The following is a 26647-nucleotide window of genomic DNA, read 5'->3' as shown; positions in this document are numbered from 1 at the left end:
ATAAATTAATTAATGAAGTTAGAAAGCTGTAGGCCTAGATGTTACCTAGAATGAGTGTCATGATTAGGATCTGCTGTACTAAGCCACCCAAGTTCTGAGGCACAGCAGTAGAGCCTGGGATGGAGGTGTTATCCTGCAAGATAGTTAAAAGGATAAACTGTACACCTCTACCATTTGTCCTAGGACCAATCCTAGCAGTTATTTTTCAATTGAGGTGAAAATCACATAACATAAAATTACCCATTTTAAAGCATACAATTCAGTGGCATTTAGAACATTTTCAATGTCATGCAGCCCATCTACACCGAGTTCCAAAATGTTTTCAAAACCCCAAAGGAAAACACCGTGCATATAAAGCAGTCACTCCCCCATTCCCTCTACCATCCAGCTCCTGGAAACCACCAATCTGCCTTCTTCTTTAATGGATTTGTCTATTCTGGACATTTCCTACCAATGGAATCATACAATATGGAGTCTTTTTTCTCTGACTTCCTGCACTTAGCATGATGTTTTCAGGGTTCATCTGTGTTGGGTATATCAGTACTTCATTCCTTTCAGTGGCTGAATAATACTCCGTTCCATAGATATACCACAATGTTTTTATTTATTCATTACTTGATGGAAATTTGCATTATTTCCACCTTCTGACTATTATGAATGATGCTATCCAATTTTAAAAAATATTAATTTATTCACTTATTTATGTGGATGTCCTGGGTGTTAGCTGCAGCACACAGGATCTTTGATCTTCACCGTGGCATGTGAACTCTTTAGCTGCAGCATGTGGGATCTAGTTCCCCAACCAGGGATCAAACCTGGGTCCCTGCATTGGGAGTGTGGAGTCTTAGTCACTGGACCACCAAGGAAGTCCCCAGTTTTGTTTTTCTAAGCATCCACAGTAGCAGTAAAGAACCTACCTGCCAATGCAGGGGACATAAGAGAGGTGGGTTCCATCCCTGGGTTGGGAAGATCCCTTGGAGGAGGAAATGGCAACTCTCTCCAGTGTTCTTGCCTGGAAAATCCCACAGACAGAGGAGCCTGGGGGGCTACAGTCCATACGGTTGCAAAGAGTTGCACGTGACTGAAGTGACGTAGCACACACGCAAGGTATGTCAGCTCATGAAGAGTGAACTGTCACAATGCCCTGGACCAGAAACCAGGACACGGGTCACAATGCCCTGGACCAGAAACCAGGACACGGGGTCCTTACAATGATGGCAACCATTGACGTCTTGTATCTCTTGGCACGCCATTTCACCTCCTCAGCAATAACCGAAGAGGTCAAACTAGGATTTTTGTGTGGGTAGTTTATTTGGAAGGTGATTCCAAGTATTTATTTGGGAGATGACCCTAAGAAGTGATAAAGAAAGGAAGAAAACCAGCAGATATACAGCTAATGATCAAGTCACTGCTGTCAGCATCTAGGATTCAGCTCCACTGGGGGCCTCTGACACACTGTATAGAATACATCTTTGGTTTGTCCCACCCAAGGAGCAAGGGAACTGGGGTATCTATCTACCAACTCCTTTCTGTCACTGGCTGAGGACTGCTCACACACTGTCCACTCTCTGGCCTTCCCCCCTGTATGGGCCAGGAATGTTCCAGAAGGCTCTCAGACACAGTCACATGCTCGGCGTAGGAGACTTTGGGCATACACAGGAGGATGCGTGTCCGTGGGGTATAGTGATCTTCAGCTGTAGTTAGTGAAAGTCAAAGTCGCTCAGTCATGTCCGACTCTTTGCGACCCCATGGACTGTACAGTCCATGGAATCCTCCAGGCCAGAATACTGGAGTGGGTAGCCTTTCCCTTCTCCAGGGGATCTTCCCAACCCAGGGATCAAACCTAAGTCTCCCACATTGCAGAGGGATTATCAAACGCTGATCCCCTAGCTCACATTTTAAAGAGATGAGGATATAGGTGTCTTTTTATTTTTTTCATTCCCCATTGAATCATCGCCTGAAAACTGCCTTAGTTTGTCAGTCATCCTGTTGGGAAGTGGGAAAGGTGGACTCCTTCTCTTTACTCCTTCACATCTTCTTGAAAGAGCATAGAATTAATTCAGGACCAACTTTATTAAGAAAAATGTGTTACCTCAAGCCAGCCACTTCTCCTCTCTAGGCCCCAGTTTACTCTGTGACTGAAGCTTTTTCTTTTTTTAAAAAATGTAATATTTATTTATTTTTGGCTGTTCTGAGTCTTCGCTGCTGTGCGGGCTTTTCTCTAATTGCTGGAAGAGGAGGCTTCTCTCTCCAGCTGCGGTGCGCAGGCCTGTCCTTGCCGACTTCTGTTGTGGAGCACGGGCCCTAGGGTGCATGTGTTTCAGGAGCTGGAGCACATGGGCGCAGCAGCTGCAACTCCCAGGTTCTAGAGCACGTGGGTGCAGTAGCTGCGACTCCCAGGTTCTAGAGCACGTGGGCGCAGTAGCTGCGACTCCCGGGTTCTAGAACACGTGGGCGCAGTAGCTGTTGCCCACGGGCCCAGCTTCTCTGCTGCAAGTGGGATACTCCTGGGATCAAACTCTGTCTTCTGCATTGTTTAGTGGAATCTTTGTCACTGAGCCACCAGGGAAGTCCTGAAGTTTTTTCTTAAAAAAGAAAAAAAGAAATTATTTTCATTGAGAGTAAAACAAAGATAGAGGAAACCACACAAAAGAAATGTGTGGCTTAGTGAATTATTATAAGGCAAATGCTTTAATAATTACCACCCAGGTCAAGCAGTAGAACTTGCCAGAAGCCCCACAAGTCACAAAAAGAGGCTATTTGCCAAGTAAGGTCTCTTCCAGGGGAGTTTTGACTCCTGAAATTTAGAAATCTTTTTTTATAATGGGCTGACTTCTTAGATTTAGCCAGTCCTCAAAAAATTCTATGATATTGTAAAATGTATATCCATCATCACATGACTCAGATAACATTACTCCGAAACATAAACTCTCCCATGAAATACCTGGAATAATACCCAGAATGTTCACTGTGACCAATGAAGGTCAAAAGGATCAAGCTTTTCCTCCTGTCCGCCAGTACATGCCAAATGCTCAGTCGTGTCTGACTTTTTGCAACCCCATGGACTATACAGTCCACGGAATTCTCCAAGTCAGAATACTGGAGTGGGTGGCCTTTTTCCAGGGGATCTTCCCAACCCAGGGATCGAACTCAGGTCTCCTGCATTGCAGGCAGATTCTTTACCAGCTGAGCCACAAGGTTGCCTCTATATTTTGGTAGCAGGTAAAGCTCATACTTACTCCAGGGCCTTTGCACTTGCATTTTTCCTCTCCTTGAAATGGTCCTCCCAAACTCTTCTCCCATCTGACATTTTCCTGTCATTGAGCTTTCAACTGTCACTTCCTCAGGGAGGTCCTCCTTGACCATCTCATTTAAAGTAGTACCCTGTCCTCCTCTCACATTATTCCATTTTGTCTCCTTCATAGTAGCAGTCACTCTGAAATTATCTGGCTTGTTTGCCTGTTTATAAATCTGCCTGCCACCAGGGGCCATTCAGCTTTGCAAAGAGAGAAACATTGTCAGTCATCTTATTCTTTATTCCAGAACCGAAAACAAAACCAAGCACATTTTGGTTCTCCATAAATATCCGTGGACTGGATACTGAGCTCCATTTACTTCTCTGCCAATGACTGTCTCTCTGTCACAATGACAGTTGCATCTCAGTGGGGAGAGAATACAGGGATGCCTAGTAAGAAAAGATGGACACATCTGCCAAACACTGTCAGTGTTATTTACATTGCCTAGATGAATTTCAGAAAGCCTAGTAGATTCCAAGGAGGCCAACTAAAAGCAAGCTTATAATTCTGTCCCAATGGTTCACGCACATCGTAGTCCGTCTCAGTCAGCTCAGACTGCCACAAAAAAGTATCACAAACTGGGTGGCTGAAACAACAGAAATTTATTTTTCCGTAGTTCTGGAGGCTGGAAAGTCCAAGAACAAAGTTCCATCAGGGTTTGGTTTCTGCTGAGAAGCTCTCCTCCTGGTTTGCAGATGGCTGCTTCATTGTCGCACAGTCTTTCCTGAGTGTGGGTGGAGAGAAGGGAAGGCGGGGGAGGGGTGTGTGTGTGTGTGAACTGGCATCCTTCCCACTCCTTTTAAGGACACTAATTATATCAGATCAGGGCCCTACCTTTATGACCTCCCTAATCTTAATCACTTCCTAAAGAGCCTGTCTCCCAACACAGTCACAGAGGGGTCATGAATTTGGGGGGAACACCAGCATTCAGTCCATAACAAAAGATGCTTTTCTCCCCCAGATCTCTTCAAGCTCTAAACTCCATACCACCTAGTTCACTGAGTCCAAAATCTCAGACCCCAAATGGCCAATAGTCAAGGGATTGGACTGGAAGTTTCCATAGTTACTAAATACATGCCCCTGCCCAGGAGACCTTGTAAGGTTATCATCTTGCAGTCATGGCTTGAGTCAGATGAATTTTCCTAGAAGGAATATGAGGAAAGAGGGTGGGGCTCTTAATAGTTAACATCCACCTGGCACTAAATTCAAAAAGTATAAAATGGAATAAAGTGAAAAGTCTCCCAGAAGCCCAGTTGCCTTCCTCAGAAGCAAACAATAGTGTCAGTTTCCCATATATATTCATATATATTCTTCAGATTTCCTGTACTTTTACTGGCAAATATATGTGTGTATTTTTTCTCCCTCCCCTCTTAAATGTTACATATTTTGATGCCCTGTTCTGCACCTTAGTTGTTTTTCCTTCTTATTGATGGATATACCTTGGATATCTATCCATGTCAACATGTAGCATTTTCTCATTTTTAAGGCTGCATAACTTGCCATTACATAGATATGTCATGATTTATTTAACCAGTTTTCTACTGGTGGACACATAGGCTGTGTCCAGTATTTTTCTCTTGCAAATATTCAAATATTGCAATGGATGACTTTGTTCATCATTTTGCAGGTGTATGAGTGTATCTGTAGGATAAGTTCCTATAAGTTCTTATATTGATGTATATTTAGATTTATTAAAAGTTTCCACTTTTGTTTTTTAATATTTTTTTTATTTATTAATTTAATTTTTGCTCTGCCACATCTTAGTTGCAGCACTTAGGATCTTTAGTTGTGACATGTAAACTCTTAGTTGCAGCATGCGAGATTTAGTTCCCTGACCAGGGATTGAACCCAGGCCCCCTGCATTGGGAGCACGGAGTTTTAGCCACTGAACCATCAGGGAAGTCCCTAAAAAATGTTTTTAAATTACAGAAGTAGTACATCCTTACAGTAGAAGCATTTTCAAACAGTAATCTAAAAAGTGAAAATCCCATTTTTGTCTGCTTATGTTTCCAATCCAAGTTCTCTCCCAAGAGGGACCAGTATTAACAACATGTTGTAAATCTTCCCAGAACTTTCCATTTGCAAGCATAGTGATACTAATAAAAGTGCTAATGTTTACCGGTTGGTTACTAAGAGTCAGGTGCTCTGCAAAGCACTTTTCCTGCATGTTCTCAGTTAATCCACAAGGCAAACCTATAAGATAAGGTGTTGTTTTTATTCCTCATTTCGCAAAAGAGGAAACCAGGTGGCAGCTCCTAGTGGCAAAGCCACATTTCCTTATTTCATCAAATCGAAGATTCCACTGACTGTAAGACACGTTTTATAGAGATTAAAATGTAAAATAAAATGGGGATCTTGGAATTAATGTTTTATAGCATTAGAAAGAATGCTTCAGATGAACTTGCTTGCATATAATCTTAACATGTGTTTTTCTGTAGACATTTCCTAGAAGTAAAATTGTGTACCAAAATGAAGGTACATATTTTATTTATTTTTATTATTATTTATTTGATTGCATCAGGTCTTAGTTGTGGCACACAGGATCTTCCTTGTGGCACACAGGATCTTCCTTGTGACTGGCAGGATCCTTTTGTTGTGGCAAACGACTCTCTAGTTGTGGTGCACAGGCTCCAAGGTGAGCAAGTTTAATAGTTGCTCCATGGCATGTGGGATCTTAGTTCTCAGACCCAGGGAGTGAACCCTAGTCTCCTGCACATTGCAAGGCGCATTCTTAACCACTGGACCACCAAGGAATTCCGTTTGTTTTTTTAGATACTGCCAAATTCTCCATATCTTAGTCATTTGTGTCTCCCATTTAACTTCATACAATGTCCGGCACTATGTAGGTACTACATGTTCAGTGGACAAAGTGCATGCTCAGGCCCAGAAAATGCAAAGCATTTTGAGATACTCACATGCAAAAACAATACAACATACACAAACAATCTACCACCACCACCACCATAAATCCTAACAGTGACTAACAAGTGAGAAGATTAGAATATTTTAGTCCCACATATGTACACTCTTCTTGCTGAAGCACCGGCCATAATAAAAGACAAACATTAATAAATAAATGCATTTTATGCAGAATGATGTTCAAAGTGATTTTAAAATAGCTTGCAGAATTACCTGTCAAAAGGCTGTGCACTCAATGTTTTGAAAATACACTAATAATTCCAGGATTTTACAACTCTCAAGCTACTGGGAGTTGAAAAACGTGAAAATTTTCCAGGGAGCTGAACGGTCTGGCGTTTTCTCAAACACCTACAAGACTATCTGCATCAGAATCACCTAGAGTGCTTATTAAAATGCAGACCCCACGCCAGAGCTTCCGAATCATAATTTGAGATTAGGGCCATGTGAATATGCATTTTGAACAGGCACTCCACATGATTCTAAGGCACTCAAAGGCATGAGAGCTAGCGCATTAAAGGGCTTTAAGGAGTCTTTTAATTAGATTTGCTCTTTAGGACGATCCCTTTGGCTGTAAAGTGTAGAATCAACTGGAAGTGAGCAAAGATAACCAAGGTAACACTGTCACTCATGCCAGCGCGGGACCGAAGCCCAGATGACCTGCGCGCTTCTGCGCCCCCTGCCGGCCTTCAGCAGCTTCGTCCCGCGCTGGCCTGAGCGGCCGACTGCGACTGCGCTCTCCGAAGCCCGCGGGACCGTCTAGGGAGCTTGCCAGCGCGCGGACCTGGACCGGAAGCGGAAGTGAGGTCGAGTTGGCCTCGCGGGCTTCTCCAGCCTCAGCCACCCCCAACTCTGTGGGTCGGGTCCCTTTGCGCAAGTGCCGGAAGCGGAAGTTTCTAAGAGGTTGGAGAGTTGTGTGGTGAGTGTCGGGTTATCTTTTGTAGGTGGGTTCACATCGCCGGCTGTCTGAGCAGGTGAAGCGCCTTTGCGAGAACTCTTCAATCTTGCCGTCCCGGCTCAGTCAGGATCCCGACCCCGAACCTTAGCCTGCGGGCTCTGGTACCTAGTGATCTGACTTTTCCCTAGGGTCCTGGTGGAGATCCTGGGTGTCCCTTGTCCCTCCCCTGGAGTGAGGCCCCTTTGGCGTCCCAGTGTCCCCGTAGACCCTCGCCATGGGCAACACGAGCAGCGAGCGCGCTGCGCTGGACCGGCAAGGCGGCCACAAGACACCCCGAAGGGACAGCTCCGGGGGCTCCAAGGATGGAGACAGGCCCAAGATCCTGATGGACAGTCCCGAAGACGCCGACCTCTTTCACCCTGAGGAAATCAAGGTAATGGCCAGTGGGACAATCTGATTCCCCTTAACTGTTGTTGAAATCTACTAGATCCCACACCCCCACCCCGCGCCCTATTCCTTCTAATTAAGAAGTGGAAGAGCCCTCTTAGCTCAGTAACTTGTGTCTAATTACCGATGTGAGAAAGTCTCCCCGAGGGGGAAGGAATTCACTTCGTTTAACATCATTAAGGAAAAGGCAGCGCTGAGACAGGCTCAAATTTTTGATTAATTAAGATCGTGGCACTAGCAGTAATTGAGCCCGTCTCTGCTTTTCTCTTAGGTATAATTAATTTCACAGCTCTCAGGAATCTTCCACCACTTTTAAGTAGGTTGACGGAGCCTTTTGTTGTAGTTTTACAGTTTCTTTTCCGTTTTGGAGAACACGTGTAAAATAAACATAAGAGTTGAATAGCTGACTGTAGCTGCCCAGAGGTCTTTAGTTATGCGGAAAATTTGTGGTTCACCCTTGAGAGCAGGCACAGAAGAGTAATTTGACTTCTGGAGGTCAGTAAGTAAGTGAAACATCAGTTTAAAGGAGGCAGCCAGCTGCTACTCAGCTTCTCTCTCCTTTTGTTTATATATGACTTAATATTTTAAACAGGCCAAAGCAAACATTTTTACAGGCCAAACTTAGATGTCCTGCTGCAGTCTGCTTTAACTCATGATAAACTGAAGATAATTCTCGATTTAGCTCTAGCTGCTCTCCTGCTAACCACCTCATGTGGTCTGTTTCTAGGGGCAGAGCCCAGTCCAAGAATACTCAGTGATTCTGGCAGCTGATATGTATGTGGTATAGCCTAAAGAAATGAACTAAATGCTTAAGGGACAGTCAGTTAAGGGAAGATGACAAGTACCGCTCCTCCCCCAAGGTCCTGTTAGTTTCTGGTTGCCTGCTGATAATCACTGTCCATTAGGCTAACTGGCAGGCCATTCCGGTTGTGCTCGTGTTTCCTCAGATGCTGGAATGGGTGACCGTGTCATTATCTTATTTCCTCACCTGAATCTTAGCTTTGGGCTAACTATGAAGAGTCTGCTTTTCCTTCACCCTCCAGCCTGTCATTTCAACTTGCTTCCGAGTTTGCCGCATTCCTGAGGTTGTGTGCAAAGTGAACTTTGAAATCCTTTTTCCAACAGTTTGATATCTCTTCCCCAGGAAATAATTTTGGCCCAAAGGTGGCTGTTTAAGACGTCATAAGAATCAAACTATTAAACTACTTTCTTTAAGAAGTATCTGTTCTTTTGCCACATTAAAACTCTTTACAAGAAATATTTAAAGTCATGGATTCTTTTTAACTGTACTCTCTGCTAAGTCGCTTCAGTCATGTCTGACTCTGTGTGACCCCATAGACGGCAGCCCACCAGGCTCCCCTGTCCCTGGGATTCTCCAGGCAAGAACACTGGAGTGGGTTGCCATTTCCTTCTCCAATTCATGAAAGTGAAAAGTGAAAGTGAAGTCTCTCAGTCATGTCCAACTCTTCACAACCCCATGGACGGCAGCCTACCAAGCTCCTCTGTCCATGGGATTTTCCAGGCAAGAGTACTGGAGTGGGGTGCCATCGCCTTCTCCGTAGGTCAGTGTTTTGACTGTGGTTAGTTATCACACCCTCAGTGGAAAATAATACCAGTCTGTGATTCTTTAATCTGTTAGTTCAGTTCAGTCGCTCAGTCGTGTCCGACTCTTTGTGACCCCATGAATAGCAGCACGCCAGGCCTCCCTGTCCATCACCAACTCCCGGAGTTCAGTCAGATTCATGTCCATTAAGTCAGTGATGCCATCCAGCCATCTCATCCTCTGTCGTCCCCTTCTCCTCCTGCCCCCAATCCCTCCCAGCATCACTCTTCCAATGAGTCAACTCTTCGCATGAGGTGGCCAAAGTACTGGAGTTTCAGCTTTAGCATCATTCCTTCTAAAGAAATCCCAGGGCTGGTCTCCTTTAGAATGGACTGGTTGATCTCCTTGCAGTCCAAGGGATTCTCAAGGGTCTTCTCCAACACCACAGTTCAAAAGCATCAATTCTTCGGCGCTCAGCCTTCTTCACAGTCCGACTCTCACATCCATACATGACCACTGGAAAAACCATAGCCTTGACTAGACGGACCTTTGTTGGCAAAGTAACGTCTCTGCTTTTCAATATGCTGTCTAGGTTGGTCATAACTTTTCTTCCAAGGAGTAAGCATCTTAATTTCATGGCTGCAGCCACCATCTGCAGTGATTTTGGAGCCCCCCAAAATAAAGTCTGACACTGTTTCCACTGTTTCCCCATCTATTTCCCATGAAGTGATGGGACCTGATGCCGTGATCTTTGTTTTCTGAATGTTGAGCTTTAAGCCAACTTTTTCATTCTCCTCTTTCACTTTCATCAAGAGGCTTTTTAGTTCCTCTTCACTTTCTGCCATAAGGGTGGTGTCATCTATATATCTGAGGTTATTGATATTTCTCCCGACAATCTTGATTCCAGCTTGTGTTTCTTCCAGTCCAGTGTTTCTCATGATAGGATACTCTGCACAGAAGTTAAATAAGCAGGGTGACAATATACAGCCTTGACATACTCCTTTCCCTATTTGGAACCAGTCTGTTGTTCCATGTCCAGTTCTAACTGGCATGTTGCTTCCTGACCTGCATACAGATTTCTCAAGAGGTAATCTGTAGCTTTTGTTAAAGCTCAAAGAATGCAGGTATCTTTTAAATGAGCTCAGGTCAATATTTGAAATGAAGGTGCTAGAAGCTTGCGCTAGACCTTTTAAGAGTCTGTCACAGCCTATCCTACTCTGGCTTCTGACTAGGAAAGAATGTAAGAGATCCAAAACCACATATCTTTCACAGAGAGTCAAACGTGTTTATTTCTCTCACCCCAGGATACCTCCGTTACACAACACTGCCCACACAAGAAGTTACCATTTAATGAGGGTCAGTCTTTGTCTTTTCTTACCTTTTTCTCCGTGGTGCCTGGATGGCACTCAGTGAGTAGCTTTTCCCTTACTCAGCACCTGGATTTGCCAGTTGTCAAGTTGAAAGCTCTGGCATTGTCCCTAATAAATTTTCATATACTTCAAATCTTGCTTAATTAAGGGAAGAAAATGATATTTATTAAGCTAGTCTCAAATTCATTGCTGCCTTCTTCTGAGTTTTATAATTTCTCAAGTTTTGATGTAGACCCCTTGAATAACAGCAATAACAATAGCTATTAATTATGAAGCACCTACCCTGGGTCTGACTCTATGCAGAGCATTTTACATGGACTATCTCAGCCTTCACAACCTTAAGAATTACTTTTATTCTCTCCATTTTGCAAGTGGGAAAACTGACGCACAGCTGGTGAGTTAATGGGCTAGAATATAAACCTGGGTAGTGACAGCTGCCTCTTCAGAATGAATTGTCAGTGTTAAGGTAACGGTCTCTCACTGTTCCTGTTCCTGAGTAAACTGCTCTGTTTCTAGGCTCCAGAGAAGGAGGAGTTCCTGGCCTGGCAGCACGATCTGGAAGTGAACGACAAAGCTCCCGCCCAGGCTCGGCCAACTGTTTTTCGATGGACAGGGGGTGGAAAGGAAGTTTACTTGTCTGGGTCCTTTAACAACTGGAGTAAACTTCCCCTCACAAGAAGGTATTTGCGTGGACGTGTTCACATACTTGTCTTAACCCAGGGATCCTCTGGTTTCTGAATGATCTCTGTGGGTGAATAGAAGAGGATGTTTTTATTAAAGTAGATGCTGAATGGAAAAATAGTCATGCTTAATAATTCACAGGGTTAAAATCTCACACCCAAAAGACACACTTAGAAGAAAACATCACTCGGTTATGAGTATTTCTGTTACACACAGAACCAGGCTGGGCCTGGTTCTTGACAGGGAACTGCCTGCTTTTCCAGGAATCCAGTTGGTGTAGGAGGGAGCCACTCAGCCCAGTTATAAGTCATACACATCAAGGGAAGAAAACAATCAAATGAGAGAGGTTTTCCTGGAACCTTTTTTTGTTGGTAGTTACACAAGTTTCTGTAGGGAACTTTGTACATCCTGTGAAATTGATCCCCTGTCCTGCGGGAGGCAAACTGACAAAGGGTAAAACTTGGCCGGCAGCTTGCTGCTTATCTTGTGTTGCTGTCCTCCTTGGCTTCCAGACTGCCAGGTGTTACTTTGCACATAGCGAGAGAACAGATTCCTCTTTGTTGAGTTTTTGATGGTAGGAATGTAGATTCGTGGTATTTGGGCAAAGCGAGTTTTCCAGGAAACCTCTTATGTTGCTACTTCCTGGTAGCTTTTCTGGATTGAGATCATTGTAATGAATTGTCTCAGTTGGTTAAAAAATGTTTATTTCTCCTGTGGCTGAACTCTTGATTTTAAGTGGAAGCTTTGTTTTGTTCCATGGCTGGTTTTGCAAGTCAGCTCAGAGTGCAGCTCACCCTACTGACACCCTCTGCTTCCTTTTTCTCTTGCAGCCACAATAACTTTGTAGCCATCCTGGATCTGCCGGAAGGAGAGCATCAGTACAAGTTCTTTGTGGATGGTCAGTGGACACACGACCCTTCTGAGGTACTCTTCTTCCCGCCCCGGGTCCTCTGGCTGCCCACATGATTCAAGCCCAGGGCCTACCCTCAGAGACAGTTGCCAGGTCCCTCTGACCTGCTGGTAGAAGTCCCCATGTGTGACCGAGCTAGATAGCAGTGCTCATTGTCAGCCTATTGGCATCCTTGACTTGGATGAGCCGGTTGGCGTGCCAGGAGATGAAGCCTTCCCACCAGGAATGCTAAATCCTCTAAAGAATACCTTTGGAGACCCTCCGCATTATGATTTCTACCTGTCTGTCTCTTCCCAGCCAGTAGTCACCAGCCAGCTTGGCACAGTCAACAACATCATTCAGGTGAAGAAAACTGACTTTGAAGTCTTTGATGCTTTAATGGTGGATTCCCAAAAGTGCTCCGACGTGTCTGGTATGAACAGTTATTTTATACCACATGTGTGCAGGTGGGGGCCGTGTCATTTCGAATTACGCTTATTTCCCCTTGCCTCTCCCTCTTGAGCGGGAGCCACCCAATCAGTGGATGTGAATATCTCCCCAAAGAGCCACAAAACTAATTTCTAACTCTGTGTTCGGTCAGCTTGCTGAAATCTAGCTCCGAGGGAGCAGTAAGTCATTTGGGGGCAGGGGGTGGGGGCTCCATCTCTAGGATTTAGTAGGCCTGCTTGGCCACAGAGAGCAGACACTGGAAATGGAACCAGAGTTTGCTCTCGTACCAGGGACCAGGCCCATAAGGTCCCAGAGAGGAGCATTGAGTCAGTGAGGGGCCAGCACTGGGGGCGCCTGCCCACTTGGGGCTCCTAGAGAGTTTTAGCCTGCCAGGTGATAAATGGACCCCTCAGTGACCTTGGCTGTCACCTGCACATTCCATTTGCACCTTGTCAGAATCCCTTCGGAGGAGGAGGCTCACCAAGAGACAGGCTGCACAACACAGCCTGCTAGGTTAGGGTCCTAGTATAACGTGCCCTTCTTCCAAGAGTCATCCAATCGTCAGTCATTCAGTAAGTTGCTTTCCATCCAAACCCAGAGGAAGAAACTGCTTGGAAACAGCACGTGCAAGGCAGGGAGAACAACGTGTTGGCACGTTCAGTGTCCCCACCAGATGCTTTGCCCCCTCAGGCAGGGCTTTACACAGTTCCAGGACCCCTGTGGGAGGTGGGGCAGAGATCACCCACGAGTGGGCCTGACTGTCTAAGGAAACAGATTCAGTTCAGTTTGAAGACTGAGTCTTCCCTTACCTGCCTGGGCCCAGAGGTTTGCCCCGGGATCTCTTACTGTTTATCAGCTCGGAACTCTCACCAGCAGGTGGACCACGTGGCTGACAAGTAAGGTCATTGAACAGGACTCAGACATCACAAAATAGTCTTCCACTCTCCATAGCTAATTGATCTTTGAGAGAAGTCATTTCTTACTCAGATAAGTGGGAATTGGGGGAATGCCCAGATACCTTTACTTGCTGATAAGTGAAATTTTAGGCCACATATACAGAAGCTTTTAGTCAAGGTTCTGTAGCAGAGGTCACCTGCGGAAAGCAAGCTGGTAAACCAGCTTCAGACTCCCCATGCTCTTCTCATACTCAGACACTCCCTTCCTCAAAATACATATTAGTTCCCAGTGGCTCGGTTTCCTGCCCTCGGTGCCTTTGTTTCCTGCTGTGGTGAGCCCAGGTTGTGTGAAGGGAGTCTGTCCCCTGCAAAGTGACGAGAAAGGAGTTGGCGGAGCCAGGCCATCTCAGCTTCACGTGGACAGCATGAGTCTCAGGCGGCCACATGCGTCCCCAGTGTCCTTTGGATCACAGCTCAGTGCCTGCAAGCTGGCCAGAGATCACTAAGTGAGCGGCTTCTGAGTTTTCACAGTGCCACACTGCTAGAAGCTTAATATATCTGTGTAAGTGATATACTCGAGCATGAGTTTGAAAAGAACCTGAGAGCCGTAGAAGCAGAGAGCCTTTAGAGGTCAGGTTTTCAACTTCTTGTTTTAGTTTTGAAATATGCCCTTGCCCCTGTGTCAACAGGTTGCCTGTTTTTGTTTTTATTCTGGCTGGCAGTGCTCCTAACTTGGGCCTAACCATGTAAGCCTCACTAGAAGCCTTGAGCTTCTCTGAGGTGTTTGCTGGCCCTGCCTGCAGCAAGGAGGAAGTGTTAGCCTGTGTGGCTGTCGATCGGGTCACTGCAAACAACTTCCTGTGGCTCTGACCCAGAACTCCAGTTTCTCAAGTAAGTGTCCTACGGCCATCTTCCCCCAGAGTTGTCCAGTTCCCCGCCGGGACCCTACCATCAGGAGCCCTACGTCTCGAAACCAGAGGAGCGGTTTAAAGCGCCTCCCATCCTCCCACCACATCTCCTCCAAGTCATCCTAAACAAGGACACGGGCATTTCCGTGAGTATTATCCAAACATTTCCCAGACCGTCCTCCGTGGTTACGTTCCGCTGCTCCCCTCAGGCCACCTCTGGCAAAGCAGCTGGTGAAAGTGGTCAGTGTCACCCATCAGTGCTTCTGCCGGGTATACCTCTGATACGGGAAAGGGCTGCTCGCAAGGTGCCCCCAGAGCAGACGCCGCCTCCCCGTCCCATGCTGCCTTTTTGAGCTCTTCCTCTTGTGTTCCACCCCCATCCAGCCTGAGCCCCATTCCTTTTTAATTTCATGACAAAATATGTAACCTCCTCTTCTCAGTAAGCTACTTGATGATAGAATTCTTCCTCCAGCCCTCAAGTTTTAGAATCTCATTTTAATCATTGAATTGCCTTCAGAAGCATCATTGCTTCTGGATCAAAATTTGGGGTCTGTGGGTAATGCACATTGCCCCTGGTAATTGATGTTACTGCTGAAAAGAAGCGTGCCTTCCCCTGGATCCTGAAGAGCACTTTGTTAAAGTTAAGAGCACCTTAACTTTCCATCCCGTTTAACCTGAACTGCCCGGTTCCCCCAGCTCTGGACTGAGCCATAATTCTTGGGGATCTAGATGTTCTTCCCCTTGGTCCAAGCCATCACCTAAAACACACACGCCTGCTAGGTGATAAGGTAATCATGCTGCTGTTCTGGGCGCCACACACAGGTGGGTGAACGTGTGCTGAGGTGCAGGGCTGGAGGCCCACATGTGCCAGCATCTGCTGCAGCAGTCGTGTGTTCCCCGGGGGGTTAATTTTCCCTGGGCACCAGGTCCCAACCCTCCCCTGTGTGGAGAGCAGCCCCGTGCACATTCCTGATAGCTGAGCCAGCTTTTGTCAAGTGCTTTAGCATTTATAAAACTGGGGAGTGTACACTGCAAATACCCTGGATTCTGACTTCTCTTTAAAAATAGGAAGATGTGGCAACATTTTGGGTCTAATACATGAGCTTGTGTGAAGCAATACTGCCTCTTCCCCGCCCCCAGTCATCCAGTGCTTTCTTTAGGCTCACCATCTGAGTCTCAGAGACTTGCCATCCAGTGCTCAGGAGCCTGGAGCATAGTTTTTTGTGTTTTTTTTTTTCCCAGCTTTCTTTAAAAGCACCTGCAGTGCAGTTTTCTTTCTGCTCCTCCAATAAGAGGGCAGAGCCATGGCCCACGCTCTAGAGACCAAGATGAAGCCTGATCGGAGACGCACGTTGGTGTGCCCAGCAGACAGCCCAAGAGCTCCGCTTAGTCACCAGGCACGACCCTTCACCTCCCCTGTGATCATGGACAAGCCCTTTCACTGCCTGACTTAGGAAGAAAGGGGCCTGAGAGCCTGCCTCCTTTCCTTTGAAATCCAGTCCCATGAAACACGGGAGAATCTTCGTGATTTCTAGATCCTAAGCATACACGTCTGCTTTTGTTCCCCCGCAGTGTGATCCAGCTTTGCTCCCTGAGCCCAACCACGTCATGCTGAACCACCTCTATGCACTCTCCATCAAGGTAAGGCCCTGTTTGTTACTCTCTGAGCCGTGTTTCTTGCCCTCAGGCAACCTCCCCACCCCAGTGCTGAAACAGCCTGAAGTCCTTACCTGGAGGGCAGCTTCCAGGCCCAGGCCCAGGGACTTGTGTTTATGCCGCCCTCTTGATGATTCTCATGTTGCCTAAAATCTGTGCATCCTGACTTAGCCCTGCCCTTGATGATTTCCACCCTCTTCCTCAGGATGGAGTGATGGTGCTCAGTGCGACCCACCGGTACAAGAAAAAATACGTCACCACCTTGTTATACAAACCCATATGAAGAGGTGGGAGCTGCCGGGGCCCAGGCGCAGCGTGCACCTCCAGGCTCCACGCATGCATGCTCTTCGCTAGACGGAACGGACTGTAAACTCCCCATTTCACACTCAGTAAGGCATTTCATACCCGCCCTACACCCACCTGAGGGTTTGTTCCAGACACAGCAGCTCCTGGAGCGCCTTGGTCTGTAACAGCGCCCTCAGCACCTGGTGGCTGTGAGCCCCGGGGCTCCTCGAGGCCGAGGGTGGAGTAGGACGGCCTGTAGCCCCCACCCTGCAGTGTGAAGGATGGTGCAGGCCTAAATTTAAATCCCATGAACATGGAGATTTTTATTAAGCCAAAAATGAACACTAGCCAATGAGAGCTGTGCTAGTGAAAATCTGGGGAGCGGGTCCCAAGGCTACACAGACTCTCATCATTGGTGTGCTGATGTTGACGCGTCCCTGCCGAGGCCTGCCTGCAGACCCGCCAGCGAGTGGGTGCTGGTCCTGCCTATCCCCTGAAATCAAGCAACAGGTCGTCCTCCGCTCCCTGCTGCGGGAAGGTGTGATTTCTGTAGAAATTAGAGCTTGTCTGATTTCCAGATGAAGTTTTACAGTTGTTTCTTACGCTTATGTACATCAAGTGGTTTTTGTTTTTTTAAACCAGCAGTGGCTGACTATACAGCCTTAGGGCAATTTTTAAATCACCCCAACTAGACTCAATCATGTGACCTGTGCTCAGCAATAATCTGCTCTCAGAACAGACTCGGAAAACCGTGGCCGGATTCCTCCTTTAAGCTGGGTGGTCCTGCAGACTGACCACTGCTAGCCAGAAGGGTGTCGGCTTTTTTGGAGAACTGTAACGAGGTGGCCCTGCCACCCAGCAGATTGTGGAGAGGCGCCCTGCCCTACTCCAGCCACCTTGCTTGGGACCTCTGGTCCCTACTCAGCAAAGAAGGCTGCAGCAACTGGTGGTGCTTATTCTGGAAGGAAGTTAGAAATTGTGGCCGCCTTCTGAATTTGTATCAGGAAGACATCCTTTGGACCAAAGTGAACCTCTCCACACAGCCGGAGATGTGCCTGTTCCCGAGGTTCCTGTCCCCGGGTCAGCAGAAGCTGTCATCCTGCCCTGGGTTCCTGCTGGGAGATGGAGGAACCAGCTCCCCGGTGTCCAGTGTTTGTGCTCTTCTTTGTTACTGTTTTCAAAACACTGACTAACTGTCCCCTGAGGTACAGGTTGCAGTAAAGCTCTGTGAGGATGATGGACACGCACGTGGGGGAAGCGCTGGTTTCACACGGTCATCTGGGGGAGACTGCGTCTGCTAGTCTTATGGTATCAAATGGCTCTCCCTGAGGTCTGTTCAGTGCAGCACTGTTCAGTCTTTTTCCCGCCCTGGCACATGTTGAAAATGGTACCGTCCTTTTGGCATTCTGGGATGAGAGGACAGGGCAGCTTGGCTGTCTGCAGGGCTGGGGGCCTTTCTCTCACCCACCTGTTCTGCACACAGATTAGAAGGCAATTAAGAGGCTATAAAATATTTTGAGCCCCTTGGAGCTGCTCACAGCGGGAGCTGAGTAGAGGCAGTAGTGAAAGTCCCTGGCTTGCCCAAGTTGGCAGCATCCCCTGGTCAGAGGACTTGCTCATTAACAAGCACCACAGGGGAGCCTGGGATCATGACCCTCTGCTGGGAAGACCACAGGATGTTCTGGAGTCAGCTATTCTCACCAGCTAAAAGGGCCTCTGTCCCTTCTCCCAAAAAGATGGAAGGTTACAGTGTCTCTAATAAGCCTTTTCTTCCCAGCCATCAGGAAACATGGAAGTAAATTTAGGAGATAAGGGAACCCCCGAGGTCATCTGGTCACTGGAAGTGGACAGTAGCTTACAAAACATCCCTACCTGGGTAATTAGCCATCTCACCCTGAATATCCAAGTGATGTGGGAACCCCAGATTTAGGGACTGGAGGGGTTATATAAGTAGACTGAGGAAATAATGCAAAAATCCTCTTTCCAAAACTGAATTTTTTTTAAAATTATTGAAAGTGAAAGTCATTCAGCTGTGTCTGACTCTCTGACCTCATGGTCTATACAGTCCATTGAATTCTCCAGGCCAGAATACTGCAGCGGGTAGCCTTTCCCTTCTCCAGGGGATGTTCCCAATCCAGGGATTGAACCCAGGTCTTCCCGTATTGTGGGCAGATTCTTCACCAGCTGAGCCACAAGGGAAGCCCAAGAATTCTGGAATGGGTAGCCTATACCTTCTCCAGCAGATCTTCCTGACCCAGGAATCAAACCAGGATCTCCTGCATTGCAGATGGATTCTTTACCAACTGAGCTATCAGGGAAGCCCCATTTAAGTATCGTTGATTTTATAGGCTTCCCAAGTGGCTCAGCAGTAAAGAATCCTCCTGCCAATACAGGAGACACAAGAGATTTGGGTTCGATCCCTGGGTCGGGAAGATCCCCTGGAATAGGAAAAGGCAATCCACTCCGGTATTCTTGCCTGGACAATCTCATGGACAGAGGAGCCTGGCTAGTTACAGTCCATAGGGTCACCATAGGGTCACAAAGAGTTGGGCATGACTGAGCACGGACACACCGTTGCTTTTCCAGTGTTGTGTTTCAGGTCTACAATATATTTTCAGTATTCTTGTGGATTGTATTTTATTGGATATTATTATAAGATACTGGGTATAATTCCCCATCCTATGCAGTAAATACCTGTTGCTTATCTATTTTATGTATAGCAGTTTGTATCTGTTAATCCTATACCCCTAGTTTGTCTGCTCCCTTTCTTCTTTGGTGATCATAATTTTGTTTTCTGGGTCTGAGTCTGTTTTCTGTTTTGTCTGTACATTCATTTGCATTATTTTTAGATTCCACAGAGCCTATAGTACTTGTGTTTCTGACTTATTTCACTAAGCATAAGAATCTCCCATCCCTGTTGCTGCAAATGACTATTTCATTTGTTTTTGTTTTAGTATATTCCACTGGAGATAGACACACACACAGACACACAGACACAGACACAGACAGACACACACACTCGTCTTAAGTCAGTCATCTATTGGTGGACACTTGGGTTGCTTCCATGTCGTGGCTATTTTAAATAGTGCTACTATGAACATGGGTATGTGTATCTTTTCTAATTAGTGTTTTTGTCTTTTTCTGGATATATACCCAGGAGTGGAATTGCTGGATCATGTGGTAGCTTAATTTTTTTTTTTTAATGAACCCCATACTGTTCTCCGTACTGGCTGTACCAGTTTACATTCCCATCAGCAGCGTTGGAAGGTTCCCGTTTCCGCCCACCCTCTGGAGCGTGTGTTATTTTTACTGATGATGGCCCTTCTGACTTGTGCGAGGTGATGCCTCATTATGGTTTGGATTTGCATTTCTCTGATAATTAGCCATGTTGAGCATCTTTGCATATGTCATCTTTGAAAAAAAATCTCTTCAAGTCATCTGCCTGTTTTTTGACTAGGTTGTTTCTTTTTTTGATATTGGGTTGTATGGGCTGTTTGTATATTTTGGAAATTAACTCATTCGTTATGTCATTTGCAAATATTTTCTCCCATTCTGCCAGTTGTCTTTTTGTTTTGTTGATGGTTTCCTTTGCTGGGCAAAAAGCTTAAGTTTAGTTCGGTCCCATTTGTCTATATTTGCTTTTATTTATTTTGCCTTGGAAGACTGACCTAAGGAAATATTGCTATGATTTATGTCAGAGTGTTTCACCTCTGTTGTCTTCTAGTTTTATGGTATCAAATGGCTTACATTTGGGTCTTTGATCCATTTTGATTTATTTTTATGGATCACATATCATTGAAATATAATTGGAAATACATAGCTAAGCTTAACAGCTATAGCATGGACATGCTGAAGCACCGGAACTGAGGAAGCTGTTGCTGTGTTGGTGAGCTGTTGGTGGTGATGGGGGAAAGTGGGTGGCGGGAGGCAGGACCCGGCCCTAGGCCTCCAGGATCGGGGTTCGACACTCACACCTGGAAAGGAAGCTCACTGCCTGAGTTGGCCCAGAAAAGCACCGCCTTTTCCATAAGAAGGGTTAGAGCATCTGGTTGCTACCCTGAGTTAGAGGTCAGAGGGAGCCGTCAGCCCCAGGCTGCAGAAGGAAACATCATGTTGAAAAATCTAGCCCACAAATCAGCTCTAATCACAAAGTTCAGAAGACACCAAGCTGAAAATCCAACGGAAAAACTAATTCAGAGCCCGTAAACCCAGTAAGACTCAACCTGCAACCCCAGGGGACCCCCAGAGGAATTGACTGTTCAGGTGGGGGAATGTAGGCAAAACTGCAAACAGTGGGAAGTGGGTGTCAGCATTCCCCAGAGCTGCTTGTCTAAAATATTCCATTTTCTTTAAAAAGCAACACAAAAGGAAGCCCCGCGGTGGTCCAGAAGACTGCCCACAGACCCAGATGAAAGTTTTTACACCCAAGAAGCTAAAAGTAATGGAGACTGTTTAATGGAGATGGAACAGGAGACCCTGCTTTATCCAAATCACAGGAGCAAAGCCACAGTGAGGTGTCCTGTGACCCAGGTAACACGTTCTCTGTTAGGGGTGACGACTGGTTACATGGTTAAAGCGTAACTCCAGTTGCTTTTGAATGAAGATATATTTCTCCCACCGGAAATGTATATACAAAGGAAGTTACAGAGCCAAGGGTAAAGTCTTTAAATGCATAATGTGTTAAGTGGTATTTCAAGGTAAATAGAACCAGCCATATGTCGACATACTGAAACCAAAGATCAAGGGATCCAGGCAAGGTCTTTTCCTTCCCTCTGGTTCCACTTAAAGGTGTAGATGATTGCTCCAAGACCAGGTCGAAGCCTGGCTTCACCTTGGAGTCGGCCCTTCCTCCACCGTCCCCTCCCGGAGTGTGGACACTGGACTGAGAATAGGGGTGTTGATCCAGTTCAGTGCCTGACTAACTGTGTGACCTTGGGTGATCATATGACCTCTCTTAACCCAATTTCCTCTCCTGAAAAATAGGAGTTGGACAGACATTAGGTGATCCCTAGGGCTCCTTTCATTTCACACTGGGAGCCACAAAGCCTTTTACAACATGAATGGGTTATGGCCACAAACAGGAAAGAAGTCAGGGGGTCAGAAAAAAAGTACCAGCACCATGAGCTCAATTAGGAAACCTCCAAGATGCCAAGGGACAAGTTGCAAAACCCAGAACATCAAAGTGATTCCATACATGGCTGAGGTCAGAGGCTCAACTATTTGGGGGAAAAGCACAATTTTATTTTGTTTAACTCAGTTACTTCTAGATGAGCATGATTTCATTTCTGAGCCTGAACTCAGTTCTCCTGAAACATGACCCTCCTCCAGTGTTTACAAACGGTTTGAGGGAATTGATGAAGACCCAAGTCTCTGGACCACTCAGCCCTCCATCCAGCTCTTCAGCACCTCACTTGATCAGATTAGTGAAGAAAAGAAGCTAGAGCCATCTGCTCTGGAATGCCAGTTATAATCGTCTTCAGGAGGAAATAGGAAGCTCTGAATATATATACTAGTCATTCCAGTTAATGGTGAAAACATCCAGAAGGGCCCTTCTAAGAGTTGTCGCTACTGTGAGTCAGAGCCTCGGGGAACCAGTACCCCGTCTCCGGGATCAGCCACTGAGCTCAGCTCCCACAACTACCTCATCTTTTTCTGTCCTGAAGACAGAGGGGGCCCAAGCCTGGGTGAGGATGCCAGCTGTCTCTACCTGCCAGGAGTGAGTTCACCCATGTCATCTGTGAGACTCAACAGCAAGTGGGAACAAGAGACAGCTCCAGTTGTGTGTGCCGAGACCAACTGTGCATTCCTTCTGTGGTTCTCTGAAAGCACACGCCAAGTTGTATACAGCAGTAAAGTCATTTCCAGAGTTCTTTCCTCTCTCAGCCCCTCCAGGGCCAACAGGAGTTCCATTAATCATTGACAGCCTGGAGAGAGAGTCAAGTCGTATGTGCGGGTCCAGATTCCCACTGCTCAGCCCTCCCAGCCTCGGAAGATGAAAGCCTCGGTGTTTGACTAGGCAAGTGATAAAACACAGAGCCACAGTCTCCATGCTTTAGACGTCACGAGCAATATTTAAACTGCCAAGAAAGAAATCGGGCCAGAACAGGCTAATCTTCCTCAACCATGGCACTAATTGATATGTTAGGCCTGATAAGTCTTGGTGGAAGTTGGGCACGTGGGCCACCGTGTGCCTTGTAGGTTACTTAGCAGCATCTCTGGCCTCTGCCCACAAGGCGCCAGAAGTAACCCCAGTTGTGACAACCAACTCTACAGATACTGTCAGGTGTCCTCTAGGGAGGGGGCTAAGTTGCCCCTAGTTTAGAACCGCTGGATCAGGCCAGTTTGTAAAGCTTAGCCAGTCCCACCCCCATAGGCCTAGCACTATTGCTTTAGACTTAAATCTGCATGAATGTTTGCTAAAGCAAGTCACACTCATGAGGCCCAATTCTAAAGACAAACTAAGCTGGTCCGTCCTTGGTCCGTCTCTTTTTGGCATAAGTCTCCAGATCCTTAAAATTTCATAGTTAGAAAATTTGCTTTGCAAGGAGCTTCTTTATTCTCATGAAAATTAAGTTGTAAGAGTAGAAAACGTGACGTCTAATTTTGTGTTTAAGCAGGAACCGCAACATGGACAGCTGAGCCTCAGTTTGTGGTGTGGCTGAGTAATCTGCTGGTGGTTTCTCTGAGGTCCTTGCTTAGGGTCCAGAGAACCTTTAATGGCACATTTCTTTTGGAACTACACCACCATTTACCTTATGTTTTTCAAGTGTTACTTGGCTGCCAAGAATCCTCAGGACAGTGACGAAAATGGTTGTTTGGTATTCAGTGGACTTCTTCTCATTTTATAAGGGAGGATAGGTTCCAACATTTTACTTGTTCATCTTCTGAATTTTCATTCTTAGAGGTGCCAGGTTTTTATCCCCAGTGGTAAAACAGAAAGGAGGAAAAGAATAGAATTCCAAGTCCAGCTCCTGTTGCAGGGCATGTCAGCCACAACCCTGCAAGTCAGAATTTGACTATGGTCAGATTACTTCATTGGAAAATAAAAGTTGAAGACTCAAAGCAACAGGAACCATGAGAAAAGTACCATTTGCCAAAACCAATGCTTGTCTAGCTCAACAAATTTTATACTAACAAAACATCTTAGAAAAATTTACCTTGTAGACTGTAAAACTTCACATAGTTAAAAGAATTTACATTTTAAATTACCTTGATTTGAATTCCTCCCTCCAAGGAAATCCCTGTGACTTTATCCTAATGGATAAGAGGAACTGAAATGAAAGGTGACCTGTTGGGTTTTTTTTAATTGCATTATAGGAGAGCCGGGTAATCCATTACCCAGTAATCCTTTCAAAGTGGCCTGGCTGCCTTAAGGAGCTTTCCAGTTCCGCAGTCCTATGCTGTCACCTTAATAGCCAGTTCATGACTCACTGCAAGTAATGCTCACACACACACTTCTTGAAGAGAACTTCGCCTGTGTCTCAATTCCAGGAGTGCGGTCTGCTCTAACCCTGTGTGGCTCTCCACACACACCACCCCCCAGCCCCTGAAGAAGCATCCTCGAAGGACGGCCCCATGCCATGCTCACAAGCTCAGGCTGACAGTGGCGATACTTTGGAGTAAATTTTACGCACTGTCTTTAAGAAAAGAAGAGGTCGTGCACTAAAGCAAACATTTTAGATCATTGCTTTATTTGACTATTTGTTCAACAGAGTTCATTCCTCTCAAGATGGATCTTGTGATCTTTTCCTCTTTCTGAATAAAAAAGGTAATGAAGAAAAAGCCTGTACTTTTGGAGACCTAGAATCTTACTTATGCTAATAAGCTTTTGACTGCAATTTCGTTTTAACGATATTTCCTGCTGGCATCTCGGTGGTCACACGGAGCTCCCCACCCTCCAGTGAAGATGGCTGTCCACAACTACCACCGTTGAAACCGAAAGTAAGAGTTGAAAAATGCACCTTTTACAATAAAAAAGTAGAAACCAATTCAATTTCCTTTTTTTTTTTACGAATATAAAGTTTCTTGTAAATATGTACAGTCTTTGAGCTAGTTCTATAGCAGGAAGCATTTCACAAATGAGACACACGATATACACTTTGAGGGCTAAGAAGCCCATTTCTCATGGAGATCCTAAATGAAATGCCAAGACTGAACACCATTTCCAGTGACCTCTCCAAATACTTGTGGACCAAGAGACAAAAAAAACTTCAGCAAACATTCAGTCAGATCTGCCCTGGAAAAGGGAAGGGATGCAACCTGACCCCGAAGACAAAGCAACACGCAGAGCACGACAGTGTGACGCTGGCCAAGGATGCGACAACGTGGAGGAAGAGCCGTGGGCATTTCAGACAAGAAAGCACTTCGGTTAAGGGACGAGCAGGAAGGAGCCGGGGCTTGGGCTGGGTTGCAATCTGGAAAGTGAGCTGAACCATGGACGGGGGATTGAAACGCGGTCATGTTCACTGGCTGCAGTGGGAACAGGTCTACCTGTCAGCCTACCTAGGATGTGCCTTGGTAGTTTGAGGCGTGGAGAAGCAAGAGAGGCCTGGTGGGAGATTAAAGGCAGAAATAAGGCCGCTAGTTAGCTTACCAACAGCGAAGCCTCTGGTAGGTTCTTTAACCAGTTGCCAGGAACCTCACACTGCCAGAGGAGAGAAAAGGGGCACCTAAGGGGGGGGTTTCCCTGCCCAGCTGGGATGGGAGAGTTGAGGGCGGTTTCCTTCTCCAACTTCCTGGTTTTAGTCTAGCCCTAGGGAGAGGCTTGTTTGGGGAGTCACAGTTTTCGTGGGGTAGAACCTGCTGGGTTGTGTGTGAACAGAGTCATTCGCGAGGGAGTTGGCAGGGAGACGTGGAAGTGTGAGGTGTGGTTTGCTGAAATCCTTCTCTGGTCGTAAGGCTTGAGCGTTTGGTTTTCGTTTGTTCAGTGCTACAGACTGCAGCTTGTGGCCGGTGAGTTGGCAAGTCCCAGAGGGTCTCGGTTCGGCGGGAGCTATGGGATGGACCTAGTGCATTGGCAGAGCAACCCAAGGGGGGCAGTCAGGGCGGGGGCAGCGCATGCAGTGAACTGCCATGCAGAGCTCCGGCATCTCTGCCCACCCCAGGGAGGGGGCACAGCACACCGTCGTGACAGGATGTGCGTGCCCTTGGCCCCAGGGCCCTCTCAGGGCTGGGCTCAGAGCAAATCCAGTGCATGCTTTCCTGGCCAAAGCGACGTGGAAAGCGGGGACAGCAGGCCAGGGGTGACGCTGAGGGATGGGGAGGGAAAACTCCTCGAGGTCCCTTGGCCCCAAGTCACTGCCTCCGAGCGAGGCCTCATGGCCTCTGTACATTCTCAGCTGGTGGGAGGAGGGGAAGTCATCAAGGCCATAAAGGCAATGAGTCGGACAGTAAACATTTGGCTAAGATGTCGCCCCGGGTGAGACAGGGCCACCTGTGAGGACGGACTGGATGGGGATGGGCTGAGGTGAGCACGGGAGGTTAGCCGACAGCAGGGGCTCATCTACGTACATTTCAGTAGCAGAGACCCGATGGTGTGACCTCGCTACAAGTGATTACAACAGGAAATACGGTGCTATTCAAATCTATTAAGAAGTCTGTTGTCTTTAAAAAAAAAAAAGAAAACAAAAATAGCCAACCAACCCTAGGATCTAAAGTAGCTATTAATTAGGATTCTAACCACGCTGTAGTTGTAGTTAGCCCCAGGTTGGTTTCCTGTGATGAACTGGTACAGGCTAGAGCTAGGTACAAAAGTTCATGAATGCTCTGAAAGAGTAACAAAGTGCAAAGAGGGCGGCTGCAGGGAGGTGCCGGCAGCTCCCAGGAGCCCCAGCCCCCTGCCCCTCCTGGCTGCAGGGGGTCCGTGCTGAGGCGGGCCTGGGTCCAGCTGCGCCGGGGGCTGGCTGAGCAGATGCGCGCTGGGGTCCCCTTCAGCAGAGTTCCATAGTGTGTTTGGTGTTTTCCTGCAGATCAACATGAGGAGTTGGTTTTTCTGGCTGAGATTTATACTGAAGACTGGTCCCAGACCTGAGAGCAAAAGGAGGAGGGGATTTAGCCATCAGAAGCCGGAAATCCCCATGCTCAGTTTGTCAGGAAGCCCACACTGGGAGCCTGCAGGAGCACCTGGTCTCTCCTTCCTGTGGTTAACAGTGAGGGACGGGCAGAGGCTCCCCTCAGAGCTTGGTTTACACATACCATTTTATCCAGAAATCAGAGGAGGTAAGGCTTCCCTGGTGGCTCAGCTGGTAAAGAATCTGCCTACAATGCCGGAGGCCTGGACTCGATCCCTGGATTGGGAACAAGGTCCCCTGGAGAAGGGAACGGCTCCCCAGTCCAGCATGCTGTCTTGGAGAATTCCATGGACTATAGTCCATGGGATCACAAAGAGTTGGACACAACTAAGCAACTTTCGC

The 26647-nt window shown here is 46.7% G+C and overlaps 2 protein-coding genes across 9 annotated transcripts in view; one reads left to right on the top strand and one right to left on the bottom strand.

Moving 5' to 3' along the window:
- Window positions 1-5651: 5651 nt before the first annotated feature.
- On the top strand, window positions 5652-17476 carry PRKAB1 (protein kinase AMP-activated non-catalytic subunit beta 1). Of its 3 annotated transcripts, none has more exons than XM_040250790.1 (8): window positions 7007-7131; window positions 7365-7543; window positions 10987-11150; window positions 11982-12075; window positions 12359-12473; window positions 14307-14440; window positions 15867-15935; window positions 16156-17476. In XM_040250790.1, exons 2-8 carry the CDS (start codon window positions 7385-7387, stop codon window positions 16231-16233), a joined length of 813 nt encoding a protein of 270 aa, XP_040106724.1. In that variant the 5' UTR covers window positions 7007-7131; window positions 7365-7384; the 3' UTR covers window positions 16234-17476. The 3 variants fall into 3 exon arrangements, with proteins under 3 accessions (XP_040106722.1, XP_040106724.1, XP_040106723.1); XM_040250789.1 differs by having other exon boundaries at window positions 7008-7131; window positions 7299-7543; XM_040250788.1 differs by having other exon boundaries at window positions 5652-7543.
- A 6429-nt stretch (window positions 17477-23905) lies between these two features.
- The window catches only part of CIT (citron rho-interacting serine/threonine kinase), a 171882-nt gene continuing 169140 nt past the window's right edge, over window positions 23906-26647 (bottom strand). For all 6 annotated transcript variants that reach the window (XM_040250781.1, XM_040250783.1, XM_040250782.1 and 3 more), the window contains one exon: window positions 23906-26261. In XM_040250781.1, coding sequence (XP_040106715.1) covers window positions 26238-26261 — 24 coding nt within the window. In that variant the 3' untranslated portion in view covers window positions 23906-26237. The remainder of the gene's footprint in view (window positions 26262-26647) is intronic.

Source organism: Oryx dammah, unplaced genomic scaffold (assembly GCF_014754425.2).
Source record: "Oryx dammah isolate SB20612 unplaced genomic scaffold, SCBI_Odam_1.1 HiC_scaffold_12, whole genome shotgun sequence".
Taxonomy (NCBI): domain Eukaryota; kingdom Metazoa; phylum Chordata; class Mammalia; order Artiodactyla; family Bovidae; genus Oryx; species Oryx dammah.
This window is presented reverse-complemented; position numbering and strand designations above follow the sequence as displayed.